The sequence below is a fragment of the Oryzias melastigma genome, linkage group LG12, assembly GCF_002922805.2.
Source record: "Oryzias melastigma strain HK-1 linkage group LG12, ASM292280v2, whole genome shotgun sequence".
In the NCBI taxonomy this organism is placed as follows: Eukaryota; Metazoa; Chordata; class Actinopteri; order Beloniformes; family Adrianichthyidae; genus Oryzias; species Oryzias melastigma.
Window position 1 is genome coordinate 1153926 of NC_050523.1, and position 13786 is coordinate 1167711.

At 42.7% G+C, this 13786-nt stretch overlaps 1 protein-coding gene across 1 annotated transcript in view; it reads left to right on the forward strand.

Moving 5' to 3' along the window:
* The first annotated feature begins 1459 nt into the window (after window positions 1-1459).
* The window catches only part of LOC112162896 (BRCA1 associated protein), a 17318-nt gene continuing 4991 nt past the window's right edge, over window positions 1460-13786 (forward strand). The window contains exons 1-12 of the mRNA XM_024298864.2: window positions 1460-1837; window positions 1989-2150; window positions 3194-3401; window positions 4764-4953; window positions 5032-5145; window positions 6393-6541; window positions 6651-6726; window positions 6794-6932; window positions 9809-9918; window positions 9990-10079; window positions 10157-10260; window positions 10431-10570. Coding sequence (XP_024154632.1) covers window positions 1759-1837; window positions 1989-2150; window positions 3194-3401; window positions 4764-4953; window positions 5032-5145; window positions 6393-6541; window positions 6651-6726; window positions 6794-6932; window positions 9809-9918; window positions 9990-10079; window positions 10157-10260; window positions 10431-10570 — 1561 coding nt within the window. The 5' untranslated portion in view covers window positions 1460-1758. The remainder of the gene's footprint in view (window positions 1838-1988; window positions 2151-3193; window positions 3402-4763; window positions 4954-5031; window positions 5146-6392; window positions 6542-6650; window positions 6727-6793; window positions 6933-9808; window positions 9919-9989; window positions 10080-10156; window positions 10261-10430; window positions 10571-13786) is intronic.

A 13786-nucleotide genomic window follows, 5' to 3' on the forward strand; every position in this document is an offset into this window, starting at 1 on the left:
TGAGGAAACTGGTTTTAGCTGCTTGTATCAGAGACCTCTTCTGGGTCGTGATCCACAGCTTGTGACCAGTAAATGAAGATGAAAGCCTTCAAGCTCGGCTCCTCCGGCTCCAACCTTGGAGCGAACGAACCAACGTTAGAGGCTTCCTCCAACGGGCCTTATGGATGTCTCACCAATGTGGTCGCTCGGGTTCAGCCCAGAAAGACCGTGTGGAGTCCGGTAGGTCCAACACCTGAAGGGGGCGGTGCGGTGCATCAGTGACCCAATCCACAAGGATGGAATCGAACCATCAGGACATGGAGTCTCACCTGGTAGTTTAATACATTGTAAGTGTAACAAATATGCTAAGATTAAGCATTTTCATCCATCTATATTAAAACTGCTTTATTCCTGTTCAAGGTCCCGAGGTCGCTGGAGTCTACCCGGTTACTGAAGGGCAACGCAAACAACCACTCAGTCACACTTAACAATTTAGAGTTTTTAATGAAAATATGAAGACAGTGGGAGGAAACTGGAGAAAAGCCTCACATGCAAACTCCACAGAAACGTCCTGAAAGGGTTTTGAACCAGAAAATTCTTACTGAGAATCTCAGTATATATATATGTGTGTGTGTGTGTGTGTGTGTGTGGACCAACAACAGAAATATAAAGGCATAAAATGTAAAAATTACAATTTTTTACGTGGTTATAATTTTTTTCTTTATATTTTGACATTTATTTTGTAAACTGCTCAGCGTAGTATTTAAAATAGTAAACACAGCTTCATTGGGGCTTTGCTCAGGATTTCCTTGTGAGTGTGAAATCTCTCAGAAGATATCCTCATGAGTCTTAAACATTTAATGTTGAAGCAAAACAAAAATGTATTTTATAAATCAATATATTTACAGAGAATGTTTTCAGACGATGTATTTTGGGTCATTCTGCCAAAAGATGTCCTCAACATTCTTCAACATTTAACTTCATTTTATAACATTTTAATATAAAATATACACATTTAATTATTCAAAATGAGTAGTGGTCAATCTCAGGTCAATCAATTTATTATTAAGGACTCAATGTCTAAATAACAAGACTGTAAAAAAGCTAACAGAAATTCAGACATAAAAGGTACAGTAATTATACATATAAATGTGACTTTATTTTTTTACAACTTTCAAAATGTTATTATCATCACAGTTTTTTTTTCTCTGTTGTTACCAAAACCCAAATGGTATTTAAAACCAATATAACGTATATTTAAAAGAAGAAAAAAAAAAACATGTTTCCTGTGTATAAACAGGTAATATACTAGAACTGAGTACTTGTATTAGGAAAATTGTAATATTTTTAAAAAAATAAATATGACTTTATTTTGTTCAAAGTTGTGTTTTCCTAAGAATATTATTGAATCTTTTCTATTATTGGACATTAAATTTTGTAAATCTGATCAATGAAGCAAACTCCTGTAATGACTCCTCCACGCCAGTGGGGGCAGTAGAGTCACATTAAAGTGTTTAGTAGCGTAGACGTAGATCGAGCTCTCTGGTGTTGTTTCAGGTGCAGAAACTTTAGTCACTTAAATTCTTTTATCATGACATTCTGAGTTTAATGTTTCTGAATATTAATCGAGGTGAAAAGGGCGGGAAAATGACGCGGTAAAATGGTGTGAGAAGAGTTCGCTTCGGTGTTTCTGTAACTGCGCAGGTTAGCTTGACGTTAGCTAGCTCTCCTGTCGGCTCCTTTTGTTCTCCGGTTAAAGTTCCTCCTCCCCGGTAACACATGAGTGTGTCGCTGGTCGTCGTCCGTCTGGAGATCGCCGACCAGTCTCCTCCTCCACGAGGCTTCCAGTATTGCGCCGGTGAGTTCAACTCCAGAGAATTAGCCGGTTAGCTAACAGTCAGTTCCCGAGCTGTAGTTCCACGAACGAGCCCGGCTCCTGTCACGGCTGCAGGAGATCGTGTGTTTGTGGGTCTGGAGCTCACACAGGAGGTGTTGTTGTTGTTGTGTAGTTGAAGGGATGTCCGAGGAGCAGCTGCAGGAGAAAGCTCTGGGTTTAGCCAAACTCAGCCTGAATGGGAAGTCGGAGCTGGAGAGAGCCGCAGTCCTGCACCAGCACATCGGCAGCAGAGCCATGGGGGACATGGTCATCGAGACCTTCGAGGCCGGCCAAGGTAAGGACGGACGCTCCCCCCCTGGTCCAGATCGGAGAACCCGGAAGTGAGACATTCATTGACGTGTGTCCCACGAGCCAGAATGACAGATATCAGCTGTTTCTCCTCCTTCACACCAGGAGCAAACGTGTCAATGTTTGGGTCATTCTTCAGAAGAACTCAAACTTCTGTGAAGAACTTTACAAAAACAGTTTGATTTTATGTATCCTCTCAAACTAAAACTGATACAAAGATGAGCTCATTAACACTTCTAAAATCTAAAACAGAAACAGAAACTTTCCCATATTTGTTATAAAACATCCGTCCATCTTCAGAATCCTCTGGATCCCCTTTGGGGTCACAGTTGCTGGAGCCTATCCCATCTACTGTTGGGTAAAAGGGAGATGCCTCCTTTTGCAGGGCCACACATTCACCAATCCACCAAAGAAACCCACTGCTGCATGAGGAGACCTCCACACAGAAAGAACCCAGCCGGGATTTGAACCCGGACCTTGTTGTTGTGCTAACCACTACACCACAGTGCAGCAGCCTTGTTTTAAAACATTTAAGATTGTGTCTTTTGAATAACTTCCTCATTAGTAGCCTTTCAAACGAGTAAAACTGTTGATCACAAACGTTAATTGGAGCTCGTTTGCTGCTCTCAGGTTTTTGTTTTTGGTGATATTGAACCGTTTTTCTGTCACATCTGTCAGAAAACGGCTTTGGTCGTCACACTCCGAATCCACTGCAGAAAAGACTTCCTGTCCCGTCTCCCACCAATCTGTGTTTGTTTCCTCCTTTAGTAAAGGATTTTTCTGTGTTTAATACATATAAAACATAATTTCCTCTCTTTTTAGAAAACAGCTCTTTTCTCAATTACATTGTTTTACAATCAAATTGAAAGTTCTGTCTGGTGGAATAAATTCTAGACTCAATTTTGGTTTAAATGCTGCAGAAATGTTTGAGTCATGTTTTGGTCTTTCTATTCTCTGAACCATGAGTAGAAATGTTTGATTTCAAACATGAATCCCTCACAACAACCCGACTCTCTCCGCTCGCTGCAGGAAGTGATGTCGAGCCGCACAGCTCGCCTCAGGACGCCCACGCGGAACCGGAGGGTCCGAGGGGAGCAGAACTGTCGCCGGTGGACAGCGCCGTCAAAGAAACGGCGCCGGACTCGCCCTCCAAGCAGCTCCCAGACCAGATCTCCTTCTTCAGCGGAAACCCGTCGGTGGAGATCGTCCACGGGATCATGCACCTCTACAAAACCAAGTGAGAAGACGGAAGCCCTGCTTTGTTTTCAGGGTTTGAGAGAAGGACTTAGTCATGGATCTGGAGTCTTTTATTGAAAATATCTGGAACCGTTTAGGACTCAGATCGTTCTGGTTTCAGATCCAGAAACTTTTGAAAACATTCAGTTTTTCTGAATCTAAATCATTGATTTGATTTTTTTTGTCAAGTTTAAATGATTTCTTTTTTAGTTTTCTTTCAAGAATTCTGAATTTATTTTCAGAAATCCTTCAAAAAAGAAACATGATTTCTTGATCCACTGTTTTGTTTTTAGAAACCAGGTTTCTAGTTTCTTTATATTTAAATAATCTGGTCGCTCAGCATGAAGAAACTGTTGCTGAAGTTGAAGCTTCTCCACAAAAGGCTGATCTGATCTGAAGTACCAGAAACGGCCATGTGGGGGCGCTGCATCCCCTCTTACTGTTTCAGCCAAAACCAAACCAGACTTTTTCTGAGCAAAGATCAGCCAGGAGCTCTTGTACTTTTGTTTTCAGGGATCTGCTGGCATGTGTGGTCAGCAGAACTTCATGAGGGAGGGAAAATGTGGGCGTCATCCTCGACGCCAGACTAACGCTCTCAGCCCTCATCAGCTGCACGATCAAACCGCTCACTCGGTCGTCTCTTCAGATCATCTCAGACGAGTCTGAAGAGAGTGTGACCAAAATCCTCTCAAAGCTGCATGTTTCACCATCTTTCTAGAGAACGGCAGCATCACCTCATCTGTGGCTGCCGGCTCATTCTCCCAGGTTGTTATTGTAAATAAGAACATCTTCTTAACAGCTGACCTGGTTAAGTAAAGGTCAAATAAAAAACTTCAAACGTTGGACACAAATCCGTTATGCAGCAGGCTGGTCAAAGCAGAGGCACAGATGCAGTTCTGACTTCATTTACCAAAACCTGTAAACGTTTTTCAACGTCTCAAAACTTTTTTATTGTTCTTTAGTTCACAACATCCAATCAGAAACCTGCTGTATAAAATCTGTGCCGGTAACTATTAACAGTAATCATCTTCTGCTCTGTTTTCAGAGCGTTCCCAGAGGTCTTTCATGATCATGATGCTGTCTTTAGCTAAAATTAATGAAGCTGTAGGACATAGTTTCTGCAGAGCGGCAGGAGTTCAGTAGAAACTCACCTCTGAGTTGTATTGATGTGGAGATACTCCGCCCCTTCCCCCTCCCTGTTGCTGAGAGCTCTCTGTTTACACTCTCTCCTGTTAGCTTGCAGCCTCAAGCTAACATTAGCGATGCAGCAAAAATCGCAGCATCGTTTGTTTCCAGCTGTACAGTTTAGATCCAGATTTCAGCTCAAAACAAAGACGTTCATGGATCTATTTGTCTGCTGCAGCAAAATGACGTCTCTGACCGAAGACGTACGCCGCAGCGCCATGGTCTGCATCCTGACCGTCCCGGCGACCATGACCAGCCACGACCTCATGAAGCTCATGGCGCCGTTCAACGAGGTCATGGAGCACATGAAGATCATCCGTGACTCCACACCCAACCAGTACATGGTTCTGATCAAGTTCTGCTCCCAGGTGAGCGTCTGGGCCGGGGGAGGAGGGTGTTTGGGGGATGGTGGCGTTGGTGTCATCGTCGGCATTGTGTGTTTGCAGGCAGACGCCGACAGCTTCTACGCCACCTGCAACGGGCGCCAGTTCAACTCCATCGAGGAGGCGGTCTGCCAGGTGGTCTACGTGGAGCGAGCCGAGGTCATCAAGTCTCAGGAGGTGAGCAGACCCACTCCGCCCCCCTCAGATGACCCCGGCCTCCGCTCTGACCGCTCGGCGCCCCCAGCGGCGCTGCCAGTAAAAATTCTGGTCCAGGGAGTTTCCCGAGTCGTTTGAGGAGAACTCTTTAAATTCTTTGCATTCACCCTGAAGGTGAAGCAGACGCTACTCTGGAGAGCTGCAAATACTTCACAGTAATTACTGAAAACGAGGCCACGCCCTGAAGAAAAACCCTCCTAACCTGAGAGAAAACGTAGAATCAGACTGTGCTTTTATTTTGAAGGTGTTATTGTGTTTGTGGTTCATGCAGAAGCTTTTATTCCATCAAACTTTGGTGTTTGATCCCATTTACTGTTTTTAAAGCTTCAGTCCCATCAGACGATTCCGTCTTCTGAGGATCCGATGGGGTTTGTCTTCTCGCTCTGAAGGATTTCCTGATCAGTTTCTCTAAAGAGTTATGACAAAAGAATGAAAGGAAAGGTGTTGGTGCCTGTGGAGAGAGCTGGAGGGATCAGAGATGCTGAGGTGATGGGATGGATCAGAGATGGATCCTCCAGATTAACAGATCCTGGAGATGGTTTCAGAGCAGGAACAGTGAGGATGCTGGGAAACGGATGCTGAGGTTGGAGATACCAGGACAGACTAAAGAGGAGAACATGAGGGAGGAGGACGCAGAGGAGAGGGTTCGAAGGCGGACGGTTTGCTTCGGAAAGGGAGCTGCAGAAAAATGAAGAAGACATTCAGTTTCCATGACGATGAGAGTCCATGTCAGAAGTTTTTATTTGTGGGGAATTCTAAGAAAATGCTCCATAATTTCTGGCTTCAGCAGCTGCTGTTCTGCTGCTTCTCCAACGTCTTTGCTCTTGCAGTTTCATGTCACTGCTCATCCAGAAAACTGAGTTCTTTTTGCTGTATTTGTAATTATTGTTTTGCTTCCAGTGTTGTGATTGCAAAGCATTGTGGGATTGAATTGTTTCTTCTTCTGAAGGAGGAACCGCAGACCTCCTTTTTTTCCTCAAACTGCTCAAATTCAAACATCTATTTCTGAAGGAGACCAAAAGATTTTTCCTTCAGAAGTCCTCAGAGACGCTGCAGTTCCTGATCCGTCCTGTAGGGGGGCGACTTTTTATCAGTGTTTTTGTTAGAAATCTACAGCTGGTCTGTTTGAAGGAAACGTTTCCATGATCCCTGCAGAGAAACAGCTTCTGCCTCCAACCTCACGCGTTGTTTCGTGTTTCCCTCCTCAGGGAGCCAGCCTGCCGGTGATGGAGCTCACCGAGCTGCCCAAGTGCACCGTGTGCCTGGAGAGGATGGACGAGTCGGTGAACGGCGTCCTCACCACGCTGTGCAACCACAGCTTCCACAGCCAGTGCCTGCAGCGTTGGGAAGACGCCTCGTAAGTCCGGAAGACTGGCGGGAACCGGTCCATCCTCTGGTTTCCTGCTGGTTCCTCCCGGTGGTTTGTGGTGTCGGCCGCCGTCCGTCAAAGCTCCGCTGTGTTTCAGGTGTCCCGTGTGCCGCTACTGTCAGACGCCGGAGCCGGTGGAGGAGAACAAGTGCTTCGAGTGCGGCGTTCAGGAGGTGAGCGCCTGCGGAGCGTCCTTGCCGCCTCCTTGTTCGGGTTTTAACCTTTCTGTGTCTCTCTCAGAACCTGTGGATCTGCCTGATCTGCGGCCACATCGGCTGCGGTCGCTACGTCAGCCGGCACGCCTACAAGCACTTTGAAGAGACGCAGCACACGTACGCCATGCAGCTGACCAACCATCGCGTGTGGGACTACGCCGGAGGTACGCTCTCTCCTCGGTCCTCTAGAGGCCGCTCCTCAGACCACGGAGGGATTCGGTGATCCGAACCCTGGAAACCTCAGGAAAAATTACAGCTGTTTGCAGAATCAAGAAAAATCTGTTTTTATTTCTACTTCATAAGATTAAGTTAACCATTCACTAAAAGATAAATAAAATCAATTAAAGCCACAAATGGCGTTGGGTGGTTTTCGGGCGCTATTCGCCTTCGCCGCCACACCGTTAACCATCTGTCCCGCCGCCCGGTCAGAGCATGAGACAAATTCAATGGGAAAATCCCCCGCTTTTTTTCAAAATATCAGCTTTCTCTTGGTTTTATCTCCATGGCAACCATTTACATGTTTGGTTGCCTGGAGGTGACGAACACGTCGATGTAACTCTTAGAAGAATCTGCAAAAGTAAACTTTAGGATCTCCTCGGCAACAGAGGTTTTTTTTAACCACGCCCATATTCCTTATATGGTCATATGTCAATCAATCTCTTTATTTATAGCAGTTTTCATCAAATTTTCTGTTGAGCAGCTAGTGCTGAACAAAACAGACATTTATAAACATTAGTTAAAACATAAGAAGTCGTAAGACATTAGATAAAAACAACAATAAATATGACAAAATAAATGAATGTCACGCTGTGGCTAAAATCTGATAGAGTTAAAATGTGAACAAGGTAAAAACATAAAAATGATGAACATTAAAAGGTACTTAAAAGTCCAACATATAAATAAATAAGTTGATTCAATGATTTATGTAAAAGTTAAATGTCATATTGTTTTGTTCAGGTTGAGCCAGAAATTCATGTATTTAAGTTATTTTCAAGTTTAAAATATATATATTTTTTCTAGATTTGAACTCTGACCTTACAGGCTTTTTTGGTGACGCACATAAATCTGTAGTTTATGCAGTTTTCATTTTTAGGCAATTTTTTGCTTGTCTGATAAACAAAAACATAGTTTTAATTTATTTATCTACCTTTTAAGATTTTTGATATCAAAATAAGACAAAAAAGATTCAGATTTAGAGTTTGTGGTGTTCAGTTTGAGAGTCGAGGATCTCCTCAAAACTGAATTAAAAAATGTTTTATTTCTACGGAAGCCAAAAATGGCCTAGCCTTTATTTTTTTTAAGTTGTTTTCTCGTGATAAGATCCACTATCTTGTTATTATGAGAAAATTAAATGTGTTTTCTAATGATAATGAAGAATGTATTCTCCTGTTTTCCCGCTTTAAGTCTCTTTATTTTGTGGTTAACAACAGAAACAGCAGAAGAAAACACTCCACAAACGTTGTTTTTTTATTTATCAGTGGATCTACGCTCCTCAAATGCCTTAGTTCTGTCTCATGCACCCCCGCCCCCCATTCCTTCAGGATAGCAGAGTGTCTCTGCGTGGTGCGTTCACTGACCTCTGGACATCAGACAATCACTCAGCCCAATTCAGTTCCCCACAACACTTTTTAAAATTTTCTATAATCCGCAGCAAAACAAAGCAGTTTTTCAGAAAAAAAAGTCGACACAAAAAAATCAATGAATTATAAATGGATCCGTTCTGGTCCGCTCGTCTGCATGGTGTTCAGCCGTGGAATATAGAGAAATGACAAAAGTATATCAGAGCGGACTGAGTTGAGCCGTTTGGGTTCGCTGATGTCTGGAGGTCAGTGAACGCACCACACAGAGACTCTCATCGGCCCGGGGTTCTTTCAGTTCTGTCAATCAACCTGTTTCTCCAGGGGGGGTTGAAATAAACAAATGCTGCATGAGATGGAATTTAGGTGTTTGAGGAGTGTAGCTCCACTGATAAATAGAAAAAATGACGTTTGTGGAGTTTTCTTCTGATGTTTTTGTTGTTGCCCACAAAATGAAGAGACTTAGAACAGGTAAACCCTCAGCGTGGGAAAGGAAGAGAGACGCTTCAATTCATTCTTCACTATCTCGTTATCATGAGAAAACCAACTTCTTTTTCTCATGATAAAGAGATAGTGGATCTCGTTATCATGAGAAAAGGATCAAAAACAAAAGTAGAGCAGGGCGGTTTTTGGTTTCTGTGCAGTTCAAATGTTCGTCCAAAAACAAAACAGTTTTCATGTAACTGATTTATCTGAACAAATGTTGAATTTTCATTAATAAAATCTGTAATTCTTTCTTAAAAGCAAAATAAACATTTTATTTTGTCTGAAAAATGTCAAGAAATGAGTTCAAAGGAACACAAATGAATGAACATGATGAACAGACGATGCTTTTACCCGTCCGTCTTTTTAAGCTGAAGTCCATTTCCAGACGAGTGAATCTGTGACTCAGTGAAGGAAACGTCATGAAGTTTTTCTCAGAACCTGGAGACCCGCCTCCGTCCTCCTGTGCAGATTCATGTCGACACATTTCTGGCTTCCTGTTGGTTTGTGGTGTAGAAACTCTGGCGTTCAGAACAAAGCAAACGCCTGCTGTCTGTTCATCGTCCCACGACACCAGCGGTCGGCAATCATCAGCCTTTAAAGAGTCATTTTCTACTGATAAAACCTAGAAGGAGCCGCATAGTCTGACTTTAGCCTTTAAGAAATGTAGATCTGCATTAGAGACATTATCTTTTTAGTAATAATTATAAATTATGTCTGTTTTTTTGGCACAAACAATATCAAACATATAAAAAGAACCTAGCATCTCAAATTTTTTAGTTTGTCAGAAGCTCAAGTAACTTATTTTAAAAATAAAAGCTGCTCTGTGCAGAAGAGGATCATCTCAGTGCAGCTAGTAACCAACGTTGTGCAGCATAAGATAATATGTGCTTTTAACTCCTAAAAGATCAAATTTGAGGCCTTAAAGAAACACCGACAACCAGAATGATTTTATCCCGACTTTCTGCTGGTGTCCACAGATAACTACGTTCATCGGCTGGTGGCCAGTAAGACTGACGGGAAGATGGTGCAGTTCGAGTGTGAAGGAGACACCTGCCAGGACGAGAAGATCGATGCGCTGCAGCTGGAGGTTTGTGCTGCGCTGGTTGTTTTTCCCGCCGAGTCGCCTGACCGGCTGTAACGCTCCGCCGCCGCCTGCAGTACTCGTACCTGCTGACCAGCCAGCTGGAGTCCCAGAGGATCTACTGGGAGAACAAGATCGTCCACCTGGAGAAGGAGACGGCTGAGGAGGTACGGAGGTCCACATGGGGAAACGTTGGCATGCGGCAGAGCTCATCCAAACTCATCCGTCTCCTGTCTGAACGCAGATCAACAACATGAAGGCCAAATTCAAGGAGACGCTGGAGCGCTGCGACAACCTGGAGCAGAGACTTGGAGAGATCTCCAAGGAGAGGCAGAGTCTGGAGAAGAAGTGAGTTCATCTGCTCGGCTGTAGACGGAAGATATCTGTGAAAACAGCAAATGAACGGTTGCAATGAAATTCTGTGAATACACAAAATAAATCAGAAATTCCAAATGCATCTTATTCTGAGCTTTTGACTGCAAACCTCCTGAAGTTGATGGAAACGTCTGAACGTCCAGGTCCACGCAGCTGAACGGACGTGTGCTGAAGCTCAGCCAGGAGCTGAAGGAGGAGCAGGAGATGAACCGCTGCCTGAGAGCCAACCAGGCGCAGCTGCAGGCCCAGCTGGCCGAGGAGGAGCGCAAAGCCAAGGAGAGCGGTGAGTGATGTCACTTCCTGTGGCAGACCAAACGTCAACAATCAAAGCAAAAAATCTAAAGAAACATAAATCTGTACTTAAACATATCAAAATAAGTAATTATGGCTCTCTGGTGAAGAAACCGGACGACTGATGACTTTATTCTTCTTCTTTGTCCACAAAGTTACTGTCAAACTAACACAAATAAATAAAAGTTTCAACATGAACAAAAAATGAAAACTTGTAGCACATTCACTAAAAAACGTCTTAAGAACAGCTTCATAACTCTTCATCTTCTCCTCTTCGTCTCCTTTTCTGTATGGAATTCCTCAAGAATTCCCTACGCAACGCCGTCTTTAACAAAGGCTCCGCCCCTCAGAAATATGCTAAAATAAAATACATAAATATGTAAAATCAGAATTTTACAAAACAAATTCATTACAAATACTTTTAAGTAACCGTGAATTGAAAAATAAAATGATTTAAAAAAATACAAAAAAATGAAGAAATACGTACAAATATATGTGTATTTACATCCAGATAAATGCCATTATTATTATTACTCCTATTCATAAATTTACATATTGATAACTATATAGAATACATTAAATGTTAAGTTTGTTTCATATACATGAATATTCTAGTCATTTGTTTATTTTATTCCTAAAAAACAAATAAGATCCTGAAAGATTTAACCTGAAAACCTTATTTTTCTTTTTTTGTAACAATAAATATTAAACAGAAGGAAGAAGAGTTATTATTTCTTCCTATCAAGTATCAAAAGGAGTTCTTATTTTGTTTTCATGTCGTCTCCTAGATAAAACACTTTTTGATTCTGGTCTTAATTGTCTTTTAATCTTTGAGTTCTTGCTTTTAAACTTCATCATGAAACACTTTTTTAAGTCTTCTGCTAATGATTATTTTTATTTCTCTGTTATTTTTGTAGAGTTGTTTATTCACACTTCACCATCTGTGGTAACAGCCTAACAGTGAAACTCCCATCAGCCGTCACACGTCGGGGTGTGTGACAGATTTCCTCCCTTCAGGGAGCAGTGAGCTGTCGTCTCAGCAGAACCATTTAGTGGTTTAGACCCGCCCAGTTAATGTGCAAATTCTGGATTTGAACCATCAACCTGTCAGTCTCGGGGCAGACACTCTACCACTCACCACATATATTATTCACTCATTTTTCACCTGCTTGTAGACCTAAACATCACTCCGTTGCCATGGAAACGCGAAGGATCCACCTCACTTAAAGCTACAGCGGTCCTTACGGGCGGACACGGACGTCTGGAGGTCAGAAATGGTCAAACAGGAACAGGAAACATCAGATCATAGACGCTCGGTGAACCGTAGAGAGAAAATGTTTATCTACGGGCGTGCTGCGGGCGACTTCTGCAACACATAAAGGGGAAGTAGATGAGATGTTTTGACTCCGCCCCCACATCCTGCAGACTGAATGAGGATAACCACTAGAGCAGAGCTCTGCAACCCAGAGCCACTTATGGCTCTTTGGCTAAAGAGAAATAAAATAAGTGTTCTTTTTATTTAGCTTAGTTAAGTTTATAAATGTATGACTGAAGTTCACCTCAAAGTTAAGCTGTATAAAGGTTTTTACATTAAAGAGGTCTTTGGTTCCTCCAGAATACACAGATTTCAAATACTAAGCTAAAATGTGGTCAAAAGTCTGATGGTTTATAAATTTAAAGCATTTATTGTCTTATGCTGTCCAGAGCTGCACTGTAATGATCCGGTTTGGCACAATGTGTCTTTTATTTTGAAAGGAAAGCATACAACTTTTGTCAAATGTGAAAAACAATTTCACATTTTGAGAAAATGCTGGTTTCTCTTTATATTTTTGTTTTTAATCATGCGAGAAAAGAATCATAATTCCAACACATTTATTATTTAAAAATGCATTGTAATAAATGCACAGCAGTATCAAAATAAGACTTTGATCCGTAGAAAACCGGCCTAAACGGCTCTTTTGCCGTTAAAGGTTCCGCCAGAGCGAGGCGTTACGACATCGTACGACCATCACCTGTACGTCATGAATGTGTGAAACCCCCATTATTCTCACCAATACTTCGTGATTCATTCACCACACGCACCACAATGGTACGTTGCATTTTCATGAGGTGGTGGTACGAGCCTCCAGGGGTCTGAAAGACACCCTTAAGATGCCCCTCCATGACCCTCCACAGACCCAACAGCCCACAGAACCCGTCCAGGTCATGTGACTTTGAGCGCCTGGCGGCTGTTTGATACACATCGAACCACTTCTGCTCCACAATTACGTTTGTTTATCATCTGCTTGAAAGCAAAAAACAAAATGGAGAATAGTTTTTCATCGCTGGAAGTAAATTTAACCGATGAAAGGATTTTTAGAGGATAGTAATGAACTCAAATATGATTAGTAATGATGTTCAAATGTCTAAATATAGAATCATGAATCCTCGAGCTGAAAGTGACTGAACTCCATTATTTCCTTGTACCATCATTGGCATGTTTACACTGAAAGTGGGGTCATCTGGACCCCTCAAGGATTGTTTATCGTCACTGGTGTCTGTGGCAGACATGAATCCTGCCCCCTTTGTCACGGGAGGGTCAAACAATGTAAGGGTGGGGTCATCTGGACCCCAGAAGAGAGACGAGGGTTAAACTGTTATGGGGTTGAAAAAAACAAACTCAAATCTGTGACTGTTCTCGGTGTAAGTTTAAATAATTAAATAAATTAGATTTTCTTCCTCTGTGGTTGTGCAATGCCCCCCCCCCACATACTCTCCTTCCTCCCCTGAATTTGCCCTTGAAGGGTGGGGTTGTTTTCTCTCCTTTATGGAGAATGTGGGATCGATTTACGTTCTCACAGTTTTTATTGTCGTTCGGTCCTGGATGGGTTTTAATCGTCCTTTAGGATGTAAAAACATCTGAAAGTGAACATGAAAAACCCGTTCATGAAGCCGTAGGTCCGTCTGGAGGTGGGCCTCCGAGGAGTTCTGTTACTGAGTCAACGGATCCTCTGCCGGAGCAGGCGGGTTCGTCCTCTGGGGGAGTAGAGGTTGTTGTCTTAGTGGATCAGAGCCTCAGATGGTTCTCACTTCTGTAAGTTTCCACTCCGTCTGGAAACGTTTTATCTGGAACCTCCATCAAAAGCTGTGGACGTTCTGGACCATTTGAAGGGAAAAACTCTCCGTTTGGACAGTTGGGTTACATTTGTTTTAGCCAACCTTCCTCCTT